At 43.3% G+C, this 15,542-nt stretch overlaps 1 protein-coding gene across 2 annotated transcripts in view; it reads left to right on the top strand.

Moving 5' to 3' along the window:
* The first annotated feature begins 3,474 nt into the window (after positions 1-3,474).
* Positions 3,475-15,542, top strand: part of LOC148655410 (differentially expressed in FDCP 6 homolog) — a 25,744-nt gene continuing 13,676 nt past the window's right edge. Inside the window, exons 1-3 of one of the 2 annotated variants that reach the window (XM_088646026.1) lie at positions 3,475-3,669; positions 10,202-10,342; positions 13,886-14,065. In XM_088646026.1, coding sequence (XP_088502152.1) covers positions 3,574-3,669; positions 10,202-10,342; positions 13,886-14,065 — 417 coding nt within the window. In that variant the 5' untranslated portion in view covers positions 3,475-3,573. The remainder of the gene's footprint in view (positions 3,670-10,201; positions 10,343-13,885; positions 14,066-15,542) is intronic. The other variant, XM_088646025.1, reaches the window with a different exon arrangement.

Genomic DNA, 15,542 nt, shown 5'->3' with positions numbered 1-15,542 from the left:
CACAACACAGAGTAGGAGACAGGAGATGGTGCTCCTTCTGTCTGGCTCCCTGTCTTCCTTTTGTTCCTTCCCTGTCTCTTTATTATTTATTATTCGATTCAGAACCGTATTAGCAAGACCAATGAGTTATAGTGCTGCCCCGGCCGATAGAATCAACACAACATTTACAGTACAAACTCTTTATTCCACCTCTCTTTTATGCTGGGCTCTAGGTCTGATGAAGACATTAATGTTTTACTAAGAAAGTGATTAACTACAGTAAACCAGAAACTTAACTGACACTGGGTAAACACCTCCATTGGAATTCAAATTCTACCACCGTAAAATACTACCAAAAGCATAAAATGCATAATCTTTAGTTCAGGATCTGCACATCTCAAGTTCAAGTAAAAATACTATAAACTAAACTAAACTTAAATACTTGGGGAACTTGCATGTGAGTCCCAGGTGGGCGTTTCCTGACCGAGGGAATGTTTTTCCTCTATCCACTCAAACACAGAGGTGCCCAGAGTCACTGTCCCATCATTGGTCTGAACATGGCATACCAGGTAAAGTGCGTAGCTTGTGAAAAATAACAAAACCTGTGCAAACGACTCAGTTCTTGAATGTCCTAAGGTCATACTCAGCTACGTCTAGGAATACTATTTTTAGCTCACTGTTCTGTTTCTTTCTCTTTGCTGGTTTTTCATTTCTCAGCCTCAGGTAAACCTATTTGTATCTTGCTGTTTCTTTAACCAGTGGTTTATTAATTAAATGCTGCCTGTTCATGCTTGTCTGTGTTGTTAAGACTCCACTTGCACAGTGGAATGGTTTTTAAGGAGGCAAATTCTTATGCCTATCAAATATTTTAGTTTGTTTTGTTCTTATGCAGTTTTTGCTGATATTTAAGAGTTTTTATCTTTGAAAATGTTCAGTTGCGCATTCAATTATTTAAATCAATTTTGATTAAAATATTCTCTTTAACAAATGTGTGAATGTAATTTGATAATCAACAAAATGGGATATCATTGGAAGGCACATCAATACTTTGGCAGAGCTTGCAACACACAAGTACAACACAAGTGGACCCCTGGATTCTAATGATACTCAGGGGTCTAATCGTGTTGCACTCGCAGTGACTATTGAGAATAGTGTTCCTCGAGGACCAGGGCTGGGAAGCACTGGGATAGAGACAGTGTTCCTACAGGACGGGGGCTGGGAAGAGCTGGGATAGAGACGGTGTTCCTACAGAACCGGGACTGGGAAGCTCTGGGATAGAGACAGTGTTCCTACAGGACTGGGACTGGGAAGTGCTGGGATAGAGACAGTGTTCCTACAGGACCGGGACTGGGAAGTGCTGGGATAGAGACGGTGTTCCTACAGGACTGGGACTGGGAAGTGCTGGGATAGAGACAGTGTTCCTACAGGACCGGGGCTGGGAAGTGCTGGGATAGAGACGGTGTTTCTCTGGGACGGGGCTGGGAAATGCTGGGATAGAGACGGTGTTCCCTAGGGACAGGAGCTGGGAAGCGCTGGACAGAGATGGTGTTCCAGCGGGACCAGGGGCTGGGAAACACTAGGATAGAGATGGTGTTTCTTCGGTACCAGGGCTGGGAATCACTGCTGTAGGGAATAGGTTACCACCGATGTCCAGAATGTATTACTTTTCTGTAAATAATGAACAGCTGTTGAAAAGTAAGAAACAGTTAGACCATACCATAATTGGGTCAATATAACATACGTTTATCAATGAAAGAAACACGGAGAACCTGCTGGGTCCCGAGCTTGAGGGCTGGGGGAGGCAGCATGGGCTGTGTTTCTGCTGAGCGGCTCTCCTCCAGCAGCTCATCCGAGCACTGCTCCACACACAGGGGCTCTCTCTTCGCCACTTCTCTTCTTCGCAAGATAATTACAGTAGAAGTCCAGAGAACTACTGTCGCTTGTTTGCTGTGTAAAAATGAGTTTCATATTCAACATGATATTCACAGTGCCTTTTCATGCTCTGCCTTACCCTTGTACTCATCAATGGCCACAGGGGGGGCACTGTACTCTCAGGTGAGCAGTGAAGTGCAACAATAACAACTCCCTTAACTGCATTAGAAACCCATTACAAAACACACCCAAGACATTCAGCCCTCAGGTCATATTGTAACATCCATTCATTTTGTCATCTAAAATTGCATTTTATGAAGAATGCTTTAGCTTCTTGAACACTTGCCTGGAATCACTAGTTAGCTCTATGATGTCTTAAAAACAAACTATGAATCCACTATCCACACATTGGATTCTTTCCAGTGGATATTTCTGCTTATGGAAGGGGTGGTTTCACCATTGTTTGATACCATTTAGACCAAGCGTGAATCCAAAGCTTTGACTGAAACACATCATGTTTCACACATCAGTGCAACAGGTAGGTCAAGTGTCATTAAACAAAGTATTTTATTATGTTATTAGAATGAAGTATGGAGTTATTAGTTATGGAAGCTTCTAGACGGCACTAAAATAAGAGTGCTTAAATATTTTGATCAGTATTGAAATGCTCACTCAGCTCTAATGTTAAACCACCTCTCCTGATACACCCGGCTTCAACAGCAGACTGTAAACACAGCTGCAGATGAGGTTGATAAATGGGGCTAAGAATACTACACAGCCTGTGGTTTGACACATCTACCTCCCTGAGAGAGAGATGACGCACTCTATGCTGAAATGAACAGGAATGACAGCAGCAGGGCTGACGTGTCCTCTCTGTCATTAGAAGATGGACATGAGCTTAGTTATAAAGAAAGCCTTGATTCAGCTCTTTCAAGAGCTGAGGGAAAAGCTGACCTTCAGTAAGACAGAACGAGCTAAGCCAGGCTCAGGGGCCATGTGATATACAGCAGTCACTTTGTGGAGAGAATCTCCTCAGCTCAACCAAGAGACAAATAAACGGTAAATTCATTCACAGAAGGAAGGGTGTTTCAGTTTGACAACAGCAGGCTTACAAGTTCTGTAACAGATCTCCCTTTTTGTGCTGTTTTTCATTAATTTCAATAGATCAGCTTTACAAATCACAATCACTGAGAAGAAGTTAGATAAGACAACAATTGATCATTTGGTTTCACAGTTACTGAATGGAACATAAAGTGATGGTTTAAATATATATTTAAATATTTATTTTCAAAGCTTCTGAATCTGAAAAGCTGAAGTACAGTAGTTTTTTATATTATGAATTGCTTTACTATAAACGGACTAGCTGGAGAAAGTGACCTACAGTATATAAGGATTACAGAGTTTGGAGTTTATTTAGCTGTGAGAATTTGCACTCCGTCTTTAGCTGGGAGGAAACCTTAATGAAACAGACAAAATCACGAAAACCGAGACTGGGCTGATCGTGAACTGGTCGGACCAGTTGTCTGTGCTGTTGTTATTTTTGAAATATTTGCCACTGACTTGTTGTTTCAAAGAACTTTCTCAAGTCGTGTCTCCACCCACACGCTATCTAACATCTTCCAGTGTTTCTTCACTGTCTCTCTCTCTTTCTCTCTCACTCACACACTCCCCTTGCCTGTGCACTCCAGCAGTTTGTAGTATGTAGCAGACAGCAGCTGCAAGATGAATTTCAAAGCAGAGCTGCTCAAGTCCATCTGGTACGCCTTCACATCCCTGGACGTGGAGCAAAGTGGAAAGGTCTCTAAATCCCAGTTAAAGGTACGTCTGATTTATTTTTTACTTTTACAAGTGGTAGCAGATTGGGTCTATGCTGCCAGGAAATCTATGTGAAATGAAAACCTAATTCAGAATAGCAACTTCCTGCCTTCATCAACAACACCTATGCAAGCACCTGGAATTCCCAGCTTGTCTTGGGCTTCTCTCCCTGGAGAGTTCGCCCAGAACCCCCAAGGCCATCTGCTCTTCATAGGCAAGCTGGGACAGGGTGAAGCAGAGAGAGGTTAGAGAGCTGTTTCTTCATTTCTGCAGTTGCTTTTGCTTGTTTTTCTATATCTTTATTGCATCACAGTTGTCTGCTTCTTGTTGTTCATGCTGGTCGTTTCTTTAGTGCACTTGAGCCCAGCTCAAAAAATAAAAAAACACCAGTGGTGGTGTTTTGTCCGTAATGGAACCAAGGTGTGTGTCTTTGCGGAAAGAGCAGAGGTTAGAAGAAACAGAAAAGTGTAAAAGACAGGTCACGAGTAACTGATTTTGGCTGACCAATACAATTTTATATAACATTTGCTACCACAGAATATGTTACTTAAACTTTCTGTAAATCAGTTAGTTTTAGGAACCAAACTCTCTATGTCAGATCCTTCTGTTCCCAGTCTGTGTAATGCCCACTCATTATTTTATTTTCCAAACAGCTCAGAGTAAGCTACTCACGACTTATCATTGATAAATAAAACTTAAATTGTGCTTTCTCCATTTGCAAATTGATGGAAAGTCATCTGTCTTTGAAGAGGTCCATGAACTACTTCCTTTCGGTGTAAAACAGAAATGAATTCAACCTCCTGCTTTGCTTTAGACCTGCAAGACCATCCTTCAGCACCTAAAGGTCTCTTTGCATTAACAGCTCAACACCTGCAGCTGGAAAGAGCTGTTTAACTGCCCCAGTGGTTATTTCAAGTGGGGCACTGAGAACTGAACTGGAACAACGATATGCTGACATAGCAGATCTGCAGGATGGGGGCTGGGCAGGACTTCGAGCAGGTTCAGTGAATGGTGACACGCTGCACACTATCATTGTTTTAACACACTGCATGAGAATATTAAGAATATTGGGTCCCGCGGTCAGGAGTAACTCCTTCGAAGTGATGCAACACAGACAAACCAATAATATAAAGACAGGGGAAAAAAACTGTGATGATACAGCACATTGGTGCTGTAGCTAGAAAGAATCAGCACAGAGATTAGATGCAGGTAAGCTCTGTGGGGAGTGTAGTCTGCACGCATGAAGGCAGTTTAAGTCTTACCAAGCAATGCAGCGGATTTCTTCTCCAATGGAGAGCTGTCCTTCCTGCCACAACCCTGCTGGGTCCGTTCGCATGAAAGTCACTGCAGATGCGAGATATGTATAGCTAGTATACCTTACTAGAGGAAGTGTTCGCAGTGTGAAGAAATGGGAGAAATGTCACTGACTTGATCTCTCATGTGTTAGCTTCATGTGGGTCCTGCAGTCCCTGAGACTCCTCGTGAGGACCCTGTGGCAGAGCTGCTCAGCGTGCCAGAGCCCCCAGCATTCCTTTCCAAATGGCTGACTTAGTTTCTTATTTTAAAATACTGCTCTAAACAGGGTGCACTGCACTGACCTTTCTAACACAGCTTGGTCATCTCTGACCATCTATTGCTTTTTATTCATTTGACGTACTTATTTGTTTTGATTATTTCTGTTCTGACACAGTAATTTTAACATCCAAGTGAAAAAAATGAAGCATTTTGGTCTGGTAACAGTAACAGCAGTGAGTGTTACGAAGTGATGGATATCTTGGAGGGATCATCAACAAGATGTTTATCACTAACAGGGGGTCTGTGGATGGTGAGTTTCACCCCTCGATATTAGTTTCTTTGTGTTTTTGACACGTGGTCACTCTTTGCTTAATATCCTACAGCCAGCAGGCCTGTTTCCTACGTCTATCATGTCAACATTATTAAATAACTATTTTAAAATCATCTGACAGGCTTGCAGGTCCTAAGTCTGTAAAAAGGTCTCTGAGATGGAGAGTCAACAAACAGTTTGGTGCAATTTGGGTTCTTCTGAAATGTTGACAGGTTTGCTGTTCAGACCCTCCAGTGTGGCAGAGCATGACAGATATGAATGGTTTTTACGGGAACTGGTTACTTTTCTTGTGTTCTAAAGATTTTATCATCAGGCTTGTTGCATTAGTATGTGCTGTCTCTGCTGGCACTGTGCCTGATAGAAGCAGTAGTGTGTTTTCTGTTATGTTTTGTCAGTATCTGTGGTCACGAACAGAAATATAAACGGCTGGTGCAATCTTCCTTTCATCCCCATCCTTAGTGGGGAATCAAAGCTAACATTTTCTGGCAACTATTTTATTGTTTGTTTGTTTGTTTGTTTGTTTAAATCAACACAAATTCTAGATGCATAAGTAAAATGATTGGAAAAGTATTATTGAAGTAATGCTACAGAACACGTAAATTGGTTGGTACAGTGTCTAGTCTGAGACTAATTTGTGAAAAGGAAAAACACAGAATTTCTGGTCCACATCCTTCTCAAATCTTCCCTCGCAAAAAGAAGTAAACCTAACAGAGAAGACACAAAAAAGGGACACAAAAAAGGGAATACAAATTGCACTAAACAGTCTCCAGACAGCAAAATAAAAACAGAAAGGCCAGTCCTAACAGGTTTCATCCAAGCAGCCCCTTTGTTATAACAGATTCAAATCTAGGGTGTAGAGGGGAAGCTCAAGGTCTCAAAATAGTTCAGAAATTGTAACAAACTTTAAAAAACATTATGGTGAAGCTACATGTGTACTTGATTTTATCTTCATTTCTCCGAGCCATTGAACCCGTGTGGGTGGGGCAGCTTGCTTCGAAATTGAAGAGGATTCGGCACCTTAGAAACGGAGTTGCACAAGCCAAGCTGTCAGACTGTAGTTCTGAGAGGGTGAGGTCGACAGCTGGCACACCAGAAAAAGCAATGAATGGAGTGGGTGCCATTTCTAGATGAGTAATTCCTGAGAAAGCACCCCAGATGGAGGAGCGGAAATGAACCAGTTCAGGACCAGACCAAAACACAGGCATGAGAGTGGCAGGAGCTCGTGCACATCTGTCACATGCTGGGTCCGAATTAGGACATATTTCACCAAACTTAGCTTTCTACATATGTGGTACATATGTGGTGAGGTATTGTGTAATTTTAAATTTTATGAGACCTTGCCTGGCACAGATAAAGGAAGAGTGAACCCAGGCTAAACTGGCCACTCACTGGCCTATTTGAATAAAAGCTATCGCGTTGCAAAAAAAACGTTTAAAGTGCTTCGTTGCCCAATTGGGAAGTGTCAATTATTCATGTATATCGGCTCCACCCAGTCACTCCTATACAGCCCTGGAGTGTGAGTATGGGAGCGTTTGAGGCATAGCAAGCTGCACAGTGCCTTACAAAACAGTCAATAATAATAGTAATAATAGACTGCACAGCTCTTGTGCAGGAGTTCTACACTCAAACTCCATAGCTGTGACCTAATGCTTCTGGTGGGGAAGGCATAGTCCCATGAGCTGTAGTAAATAACCTTACACTTATACAGCTTTTCTGGACGCTCCACTCAAAGCTCTTTACAGGTAATGGGGATCCCCTCCACCACCACCAGTGTGCAGCCCCACCTGGATGATGCACCAGTACACTCCCCACACACCAGCTCTCAGTGGGGAGGAGAGCAGAGTGCACCAGTACTCTCCCCACACACCAGCTCTCAGTGGGGAGGAGAGCAGAGTGCACCAGTACACTCCCCACACACCAGCTCTCAGTGGGGAGGAGAACAGATTGATGAAGCCAGTTCTGAGATGGGGATTATTAGGAGGCCATGATTGGTAAAGGCCAGGGGGAAATTTGGTCAGGACTCCAGGGTAACACCCCTACTCTTTTCGAGAAACACCCTGGGAATTTTAATGACCACAGAGAGTCAGGACCTCAGTTTTATGTCTCATCCAAAGGACGGCACCTTTTTACACTGCAGTGACACCATCACTATACTGGAGAATTAGTATTTCCAGAGGGTGAGCACCCCCTACTTGCCCCACTAACACCTCTTCCAGCAGCAACCATAGCTTTCCCAGGAGTCTCCCATCCAGGTACTGACCAGGTTCACAGCTGCTGAGCTTCAGTGGGCTGCCAGCTGTGAGTTGCAGGGTGATATGGCTGCTGGCATTGAGTCACTGCTGATTGGTGGAGCAGGGAGTCTCTCAGTGATGTCACTGCCTGGCTGGCCAATCACAACCCCGCCTCCAGCAGAGTTGAGACACTTTTCTGCCAGTTGGGAAATACATATTCAGTTGGTGAGATGACTCAGGATTGAAGCTCAGAGCCAGTTCCTTTTTTTAAACTGCAGTTTAAGGGTGGAAATGCATCCCTCAGTAAAGTGTTCTGCGAGGCAGCTGTGCAGCCAATCTTGAGCAGCGTTGCCTCTTTTCAGTGTCAAAACAAGTAATTTTAAATGCACTTTCACTTAGTTCTCGCTTGTGCCCTCTTGTTCGTGTTTCACTGCTCATTCAGATGTCTTCTGGGATGATTTAGTCAGCGCCTTTGAGGAATTTGAAAATGTGTATCAGCTGCCCTTGTAATCTTCCCTGTTCGAGCCTAAAAAGGTTTAGTTTCTTCAGCCTGTGTGGTTCAATCCCCTAATCCCCAATGTATCTGGTTGCTGTTCTCCGGACTGATTCCAGAGCAACAATATATTTTCTATAATGTGGTGACCAAAATTGTACACAATATTCTAAATGAGTGCATTATAACATTTTATCATGAAGTCACGTGATTTAAATTCTATGCTTTTAACTTTAGATCAACATTTTGTTTGCATTTTTAAACACTTTCTCACATTGTTTTGGAGGGGGAAATGACATTAACATGATGACCTACGTCTTTAACAAAGTACAGCAGCATCATCAAGAGTGCTTGCTCTACCTTGCTATAGTGGGCCGTGCAGGCTCTGATGAGACAGGGATTGAACCGAGGCCAGTCGCTCTGATTTTTTAAATGGGCTTTGCAGGCCAATCGCAACCTGTCAGTTCGACACCCCTGGCTTAGGGGATGGAGTTGATTTTCAAAGCCTGCTATAGCAAATAGCACTACTTTAAACACTGGCTAACGACTTATTCTACCGAAAGGTCACAGGAAAATTGCAGCATACAAGCTAAAAACTGTAAATCAAGAAATAAAGATGCAGAAGGTTTGTCATGAAAATCAGTGTGAAGCATATTGATCCCAATTCTAAATATGTACAACCTACAACCTAAGTTGGCGATGTTATCTTCAGCCCATTTCTTCCGGCGTTCAAAAATGGTTAACAGATTGTTGATCTAGCAAGTTTAAAACCATGTTTGCCTTTTTGGTGCCTGTAGTCGAAGTTTTCAGAAAGTCACATGTAATCTTGACGGAATACACTTCATTGCTAGAGATTCAAATGCTTGAGAGAGGAAATGTGTCCCAACAATGTAAATGTGTCTGTAGACACCAGAGACGTCACAGCTACCTGTCCGTGGTTTGCTGAGAGCAAAGCGATCACATGCCAAACAATCAAACATATAACTACATACTAGACCAGCTCTCCCAGTCCATGAAGTTCGTGTAGGGAGCTCTGTCAGCATGCACAGCCCAAATGTTGTGTCTCTTTTCATTTCCTTTCAGCACGGAATAAATCTTTACCTGGTCCTTTGTCTCCCATCCCATGTCTTGTGCTGTCAAATCCTTAATTACAAACTGCGGTCAATTAAGCAATTAAAGGATCCATTCCGGAATTAGCTTGGACTGGATGGTCCAACATGAGCTGTAAAAGCCAAGGTTGCCTGGCCCTGCATGAAGTTAAGTCTTGTTCTTTATTTTTCCATAGCTTAGAGTCAGTGCAAGAGCACCTGACACATTACACATCACTGCATAAAATCGCCAGGTTACGTTGTCCATGTACAGCTGTTGAGAGCTTTGCAAATTAGAACATGCCCTTCGGTCCAGCTGTGTCACTGGGCCGATGGTTGCTACAGTAATTGTTCTCTCCTGCCTATCTTGAGGGGTCAAAGAGAATTTGCACATTAGCACAGTGGTGAGTATCCCCTCCTGTCACGCTGGATCCTGGGGTTCAATGTCCAAAGAGAGGGAGCGGCTGTTTGGCGACAGGAGCAGGGTCTAAGGGTCAAGGATCTGGCTTCAAAAGGGGAAGGTTGTGGATCCGAGTTCCATCTGGGGTGCTTCTGTTGATCTCTTGACCAAGGTACTCTGCTCGCATTGCTGCAGTTGATTGCTCCTACTGTACTACTCCTACTGAATTGGTCTCCAGGCTGTCACCGTGAAACAGAATGTGTTCCTATCTGGTTGAATGGAGGTGTTCAGACCATGGCTGGGCTGTGTCCTACACACACTTTAATCCTGATGAGGGGTTTTTACATTCAATAGCTGCAAGTATGGATTGAATGCCTTGACATCATTTCACGTTTACCTTAAGCTTTCAGATATCGAGGCTAATAAATGCAGTAAATCCTGTTGAAGCAGCACTGTGTTCCTCGTCACTGTGTGCAGGTGCTGTCCCACAACCTGTACACCGCCCTGAACATCCCCCACGATCCTGTTGCCCTGGAAGAGCACTTTCGGGATGACGATGCTGGCCCTGTGTCCAATCAGGGGTACATGCCATACCTCAACAACTACATCTTGGCCAAGGTCAGAGAAAACCTTTGTGTCTTTCATGCTGCTATTTCTGTATCACTGAAACTTTGCAAAAATATCACCCGAGCACCCACTTCCATCTCACATTGTCAATGTGATTCGCCTCTTCAAGTCAGAGCTAAAATGTGTTCAGCAGTAGGCGTTAGAGAATCTGATATCTCAGTATTGGGATATTACAGTACTCAATCAGATAAGATCTACAGTAGCTTGTACTTCATCTTGAAGGAAACCTTGGATTTGCTGACTGCTCAGTCCTCAATGTGAAAACAGGATTATTGAGAACCCAGATTATTTTTACATTCAGTAGTAAGGTCAAGGTGACGTGCTGATATGTTCAGTGTATATTAAACAGGAAACACACTTCTTCTAGAAACAGTATTGAGAGAAAACGAGAGAGCGAGACATGAAAGAGGTTCTCACTGGAGGTACAGGGCAGGTTAATGGTGTACACAAGCACGTACGAAAAGTTACAAACAAGAGGAGGTCGTTCAGCTCATCTAGCTCACTTGCTTGCTAGTAGATGATCTATCTGAGGATCTGATTCAGCCATTTCTTGAAAGAATTCAGGATATTAGCTTTGATGACTTGGCTGGGTAGTTTATTATAGATACCCACAAGCCTTTGTGTAAAACTCCTTCCTGTTCTCAGTTTTAAATTCACAGAGTTTTCACTTGTGTCCTATTTTATACAGTATTTGTAGCTCATGTTTCCATTTCTGCCTCTAAAACTCAGTAGTCGTCTACATACAATACCACCTGCTGCGTGTTTGCCCAGTCTTGAATTCTGTCTAATTTTTTAATTTCCCTGGCTGCTTCTACAGAGTTTGCTTATCCTCCTATTTTGTATTGTCTGCAAAGCTCTATAGTATAATTTTCCAACTATACCAGTACATAGATCATTGATATACATGAAGAAGAGCAGTGGTCCTAATACACATCCCTGCTGTACTCCGCCAGTGATGTCACCACAGAAGGAAATTTCACTCTTTCTCTCTGCTCTGTGTTTTCTGTCCATTATCCAGTTCACAATCCAAGCACACACATTACCTGGAATGCCTCGGGCCATTATTTTCCCAGTCTTTAATCGTTTATGAGGAACAAGCCTACTGAAAATATAAATATACCACATCATGTTCTGTGTGTGTTATTACTGTAGTTCAGTGGTTCTCAAACTTTTTGGACCAAGTACCACCCCTAATCCAACCAAAGCATCCAAGTACCACCTACAAGTCATCATCTCATAGGAACCCCAGAAATTCTCAATGACCAACATGAGCGCGCGTGCACACACACTCACACATACATATAATAAATATTATAATAATAAACTTTATTTGATATAGCGCCTTTAAAGGTGGCTTCTCAAAGTGTTTTACAGAAAAAAAAATATTAACAACAACTAATAAAAAAGCACCATTTCAGTGAGAGGGGTGAGCCTGTTTAGTTGAGCAAACCAGATGTGAATTAATTTACAACAGAGTCTAACAGATATTAAATCGTCAGGCATTTTCTTGACGGCAAAGGTCTCGCGGTGGATGTTGCAATGCGTACATTAATTTCTGGAGCAACCTCTCCAATTCGTGCAACTACACCGCTGTGTTGGCTGGTCATTGCTCTAGCACCGTCTGTACAAACTCAGACGCATTTCATCCAGTCGATGCCATTCTCTTCGATAAATTCATTCAGAAGCTGAAATATGTGCTCTCCTGTAGTTCCTGTTGGTAGCGGTTTACAGAACAGAAAGTCTTCATGAGACGTGCCCTCAAACTCGTATCTAACGTAAATGAGCAAATTGGCCAAATCGACTACAGACTCATCTAATTGCAGTGAAAAACATCTGCTCATCTTAACGCGCTCTATCAGTGTACTTTTGATATAATCCTTCATTTTAATAATTCTATGAATGACTGTGTCTTTCAGGGGGAGGGGGGCAGCAGGTCGAGCTCTTTAGCAGCTTTTTCTCTACACATAATATGTGTCAGCTCTTTTGCCAACGGTAAATAAGGTTCTTCAAAAATAGTGTAGCTTACCTGCTTTAGCAATACGCAAGCTTGCATTTTTCCGCGTTTCTGTTTTTATTTCCGTATTTATTTAAAGTTTTTATTTCATGCGCATGGGAGCGAAACACAGAGACGCTCGGTGTATTTTTCTCAAATTAGAACAGTTCTTAAATATTTTTCTGTTATCACGCTTTCGTGTGCTCACAAGATTACCTGCGTTCGTAGCACGCATTTCTATGCATTCCTGTGTTTACAACGTTGGCATTGTTCCAAAATTACGCACATTCTCCTTTCTCCCTATTTGCTGGAGATACAGTAGCTTTTTTAAATACAATTGGTCACTTGCATCCGTAGCACACATTCCTATAGAGTGGTATAGAATTACAGAGTATCTCTTGTGTCCACTGAAGTATTAGCGCACACTGTATCGTAGTACGTAGGCTGCGTATTCGACACGTATTAAAATACAAAATATGAAAACCCGTCCCGATTTTTCAGTGCACACGACACAGTTCCAGGGTCATTTGGCGGACCACTTGGCGGCACTCCACGTACCACTGCCGGTACGCGTACCACAGTTTGAGAACCACTGGTGTAGTTAATTGTTCAATGAGCTCTAAAATATTAAGACCTACCTTAATCCATGTTGACTATCCCCCAGGTTCTTACTTCTTCCCAGATAATTCTTTAGTTTAATTCAAAGTGTACTTTAACTGGTAGAATACCAGCAAGCCCTACATATTTGTTCATCTTAACTTAACTGAAACACTTCCTCTTCTGTGTTATGATTAAATACAGAACTCTGTCTCTCTGCGACCTGAGTCATATTGTAGATGGGTTTTTTTTGCTAAGGACCTGAGTAAAATATTCATATAATAAATATCTGTTTTGGTGTCTAAAAGTCCTCCATCTTTACCTCTAGGACATTAATCCCCATTATTATCCTAGATATATTTTACTTCATCCTTTTTACTTTCCTTTTGCTATTGTAGTGCTGAAAGAACCTTTCATTATTCATTTTAGCCTACGATGCAGCATTCCTGTTTCTCTTTCGGCCTCTCTAATACACTTTTTGCCTGCTTGAAATAGATAATGAATTAAAGTGAGCAGATTGCAATGAAGTGAATGTGTGCCTTCACGCCGTAACTGTGTCTGAATCTTTCGGGGGCTAAATGTTAAATGCGGTTAAATGGAACAGCCAGTGTTTCTGAAGTGCAGATAAGGATGATGGAAAGACATGTCAGCAATAATATGCACTGTTCCTTTTTGACTACATGCCATGCATGGGTCAGTGCTGATCATGAGCACTGTGGGCTGATTTGGGGCACTGTGATGTGTTTCAGGAGGGAACGGGAAAGCCAGATTTACAAAATGCACGGAGGTGATGTAGAGTGGGGTCGTTTGAATTGCACTGGCCATATAGCCCACAATCCTTTCTTAGGACATGTTAAAGATATTCCAGTTGGGTATGTAGCTCCCCCTGCCCTTGTGGGAATATGTGCTTTTATCTGAATATGACGGAATGTCTTCTTCATCAGGCCAGAGAGGGGACCTTCAACAAGGAAGCCTTTGATGACCTGTGTTGGATGATGACGTCCAAGAAGAATTACGACACAAACAAGCTGGGCATCCTCTCCAGCAGAGACTGCTTCAGACTCTTCTGCCTGTTCAACCTGTTGTCAGAAGACACCTATCCCCTCGTCATGATACCGGATGAGGCAAGGCAGACTGTTTCATTGGTTACAAGCAGGCATTGACATGGAGAATTGAAAAATTTTAAAGCATAAACGGTCTTGGTCTAAATTATTTCTGAATTTTCACATTTCCCTCACTCAGTTCTCTCTCCCGTTCTTGGGGTACTTCTGACAGCTCATGACTGCGTTGAGTCTCCTGATCAGCCCACGATCAGAGCAGTTTTAATGTGCACTGTTTACCCACCCTCAGCTGCTCCCACAGGGCGTGTGGCACTACTGAGCATCAACAGAGCTTTGATGGCTGGTGGTAGATGCCAGGGAGTTGAGGTTAGTGCCCCACATGAGAAGGAGCAGGCTGTGCTGCTGTGCGCCAGGAGAGTCCCCAGGCTGCAGCAGACCTCAAAGAGCCCACGCACCCTGACATCTCGCTCCTCATCTCCCTCCACTGACGTGGGCCGAGAGGGCTCATGCGCTCGCGGCCCCCGTGACTTCCTCCTCGGCAGAACTGGTTTCCTGTCAAAGCAGATAACCGCAGAATTCAGCTGATAGAATCTCTGGTCTCCATGGAGACATCCAACAGGCCCCCTGGGTTTGAGAGCTGTTGCCCAGTGTGCTGAGTAGTAATCTAGGCTAGCAAGGGGGGCATCAAACAGCCAGCAAGGCAGAGATCCTCCTGAAATGTATGTTCTCTTCACGGGTTTTGTGTTTGCTGGATAGATTCAATTGCCCCGGTTAGTTTTTACAGCTCTATCTACTGTACATCTGCATCTATTTCTACATCTATATCTAAGGCACAAAGGCAGAGTGGTTAGCACTGCTGCATCCAGGGCTCCTGATCCTGGGCTTGCACCTGGTGATAAGAGCCTGTCTGTGGGGAGTGTGCACCTTCTCCCTGGGTTTCCTCACACCATCCAAAAGCCGTTCAGGTTACGCTGCTCCTCAGTCTTCATGGTAAATGAGAAGTTATTGTGAACGGGCTGGTTACAGCAAGAATTATTAGATGGACCTACTTACACATTTGAAGCACGCTTCGCTTGCAACCATGTTACTCATTAGTCCATTGAGAGAACAACTCGTCTTGGAGTATGTTTCAATGAACAGCACGTGTCTTGGAGCCACCTGGTGTAAAGAGCCTGGTGCAGAAATCAGAATTTAACAGGTGCTTGGAGCACTAACGTCAGGGTGCTCACAGAAAAAGCACAAGGCCTCTCTTTCGGAAGGAATAGAGAGAGGGGACAGTCATGAGCAGATGCACCCCAACAATTGTACAGCTGGAACAGAGCATGGCAAGACAGGGGTCCTGCAGAGGGGGGGAAGAGAGAGGGCATCCTGGTGGAAACCAGAGTCTCAGATTCCCAGTATTAATTCCCTGGTATTAGGGTTTACACAAAAGACCTTGCAGAAATGGAGGAAGTGCGCTGTATTTCGAAGTGCTTGTTTCCTCTTGAAAACGGTTAGCACCGAAGTTCAAGGGCAGTGGGTGCAGTTAGCTCCATTCTCT

This window comes from Lepisosteus platostomus, chromosome 9, assembly GCF_059453375.1.
Source record: "Lepisosteus platostomus isolate fLepPlt1 chromosome 9, fLepPlt1.hap1, whole genome shotgun sequence".
Classification (NCBI taxonomy): Eukaryota; Metazoa; Chordata; class Actinopteri; order Semionotiformes; family Lepisosteidae; genus Lepisosteus; species Lepisosteus platostomus.
Note: the sequence above shows the minus strand (reverse complement) of the source record. Positions and strands in the feature narration are given on the sequence as shown.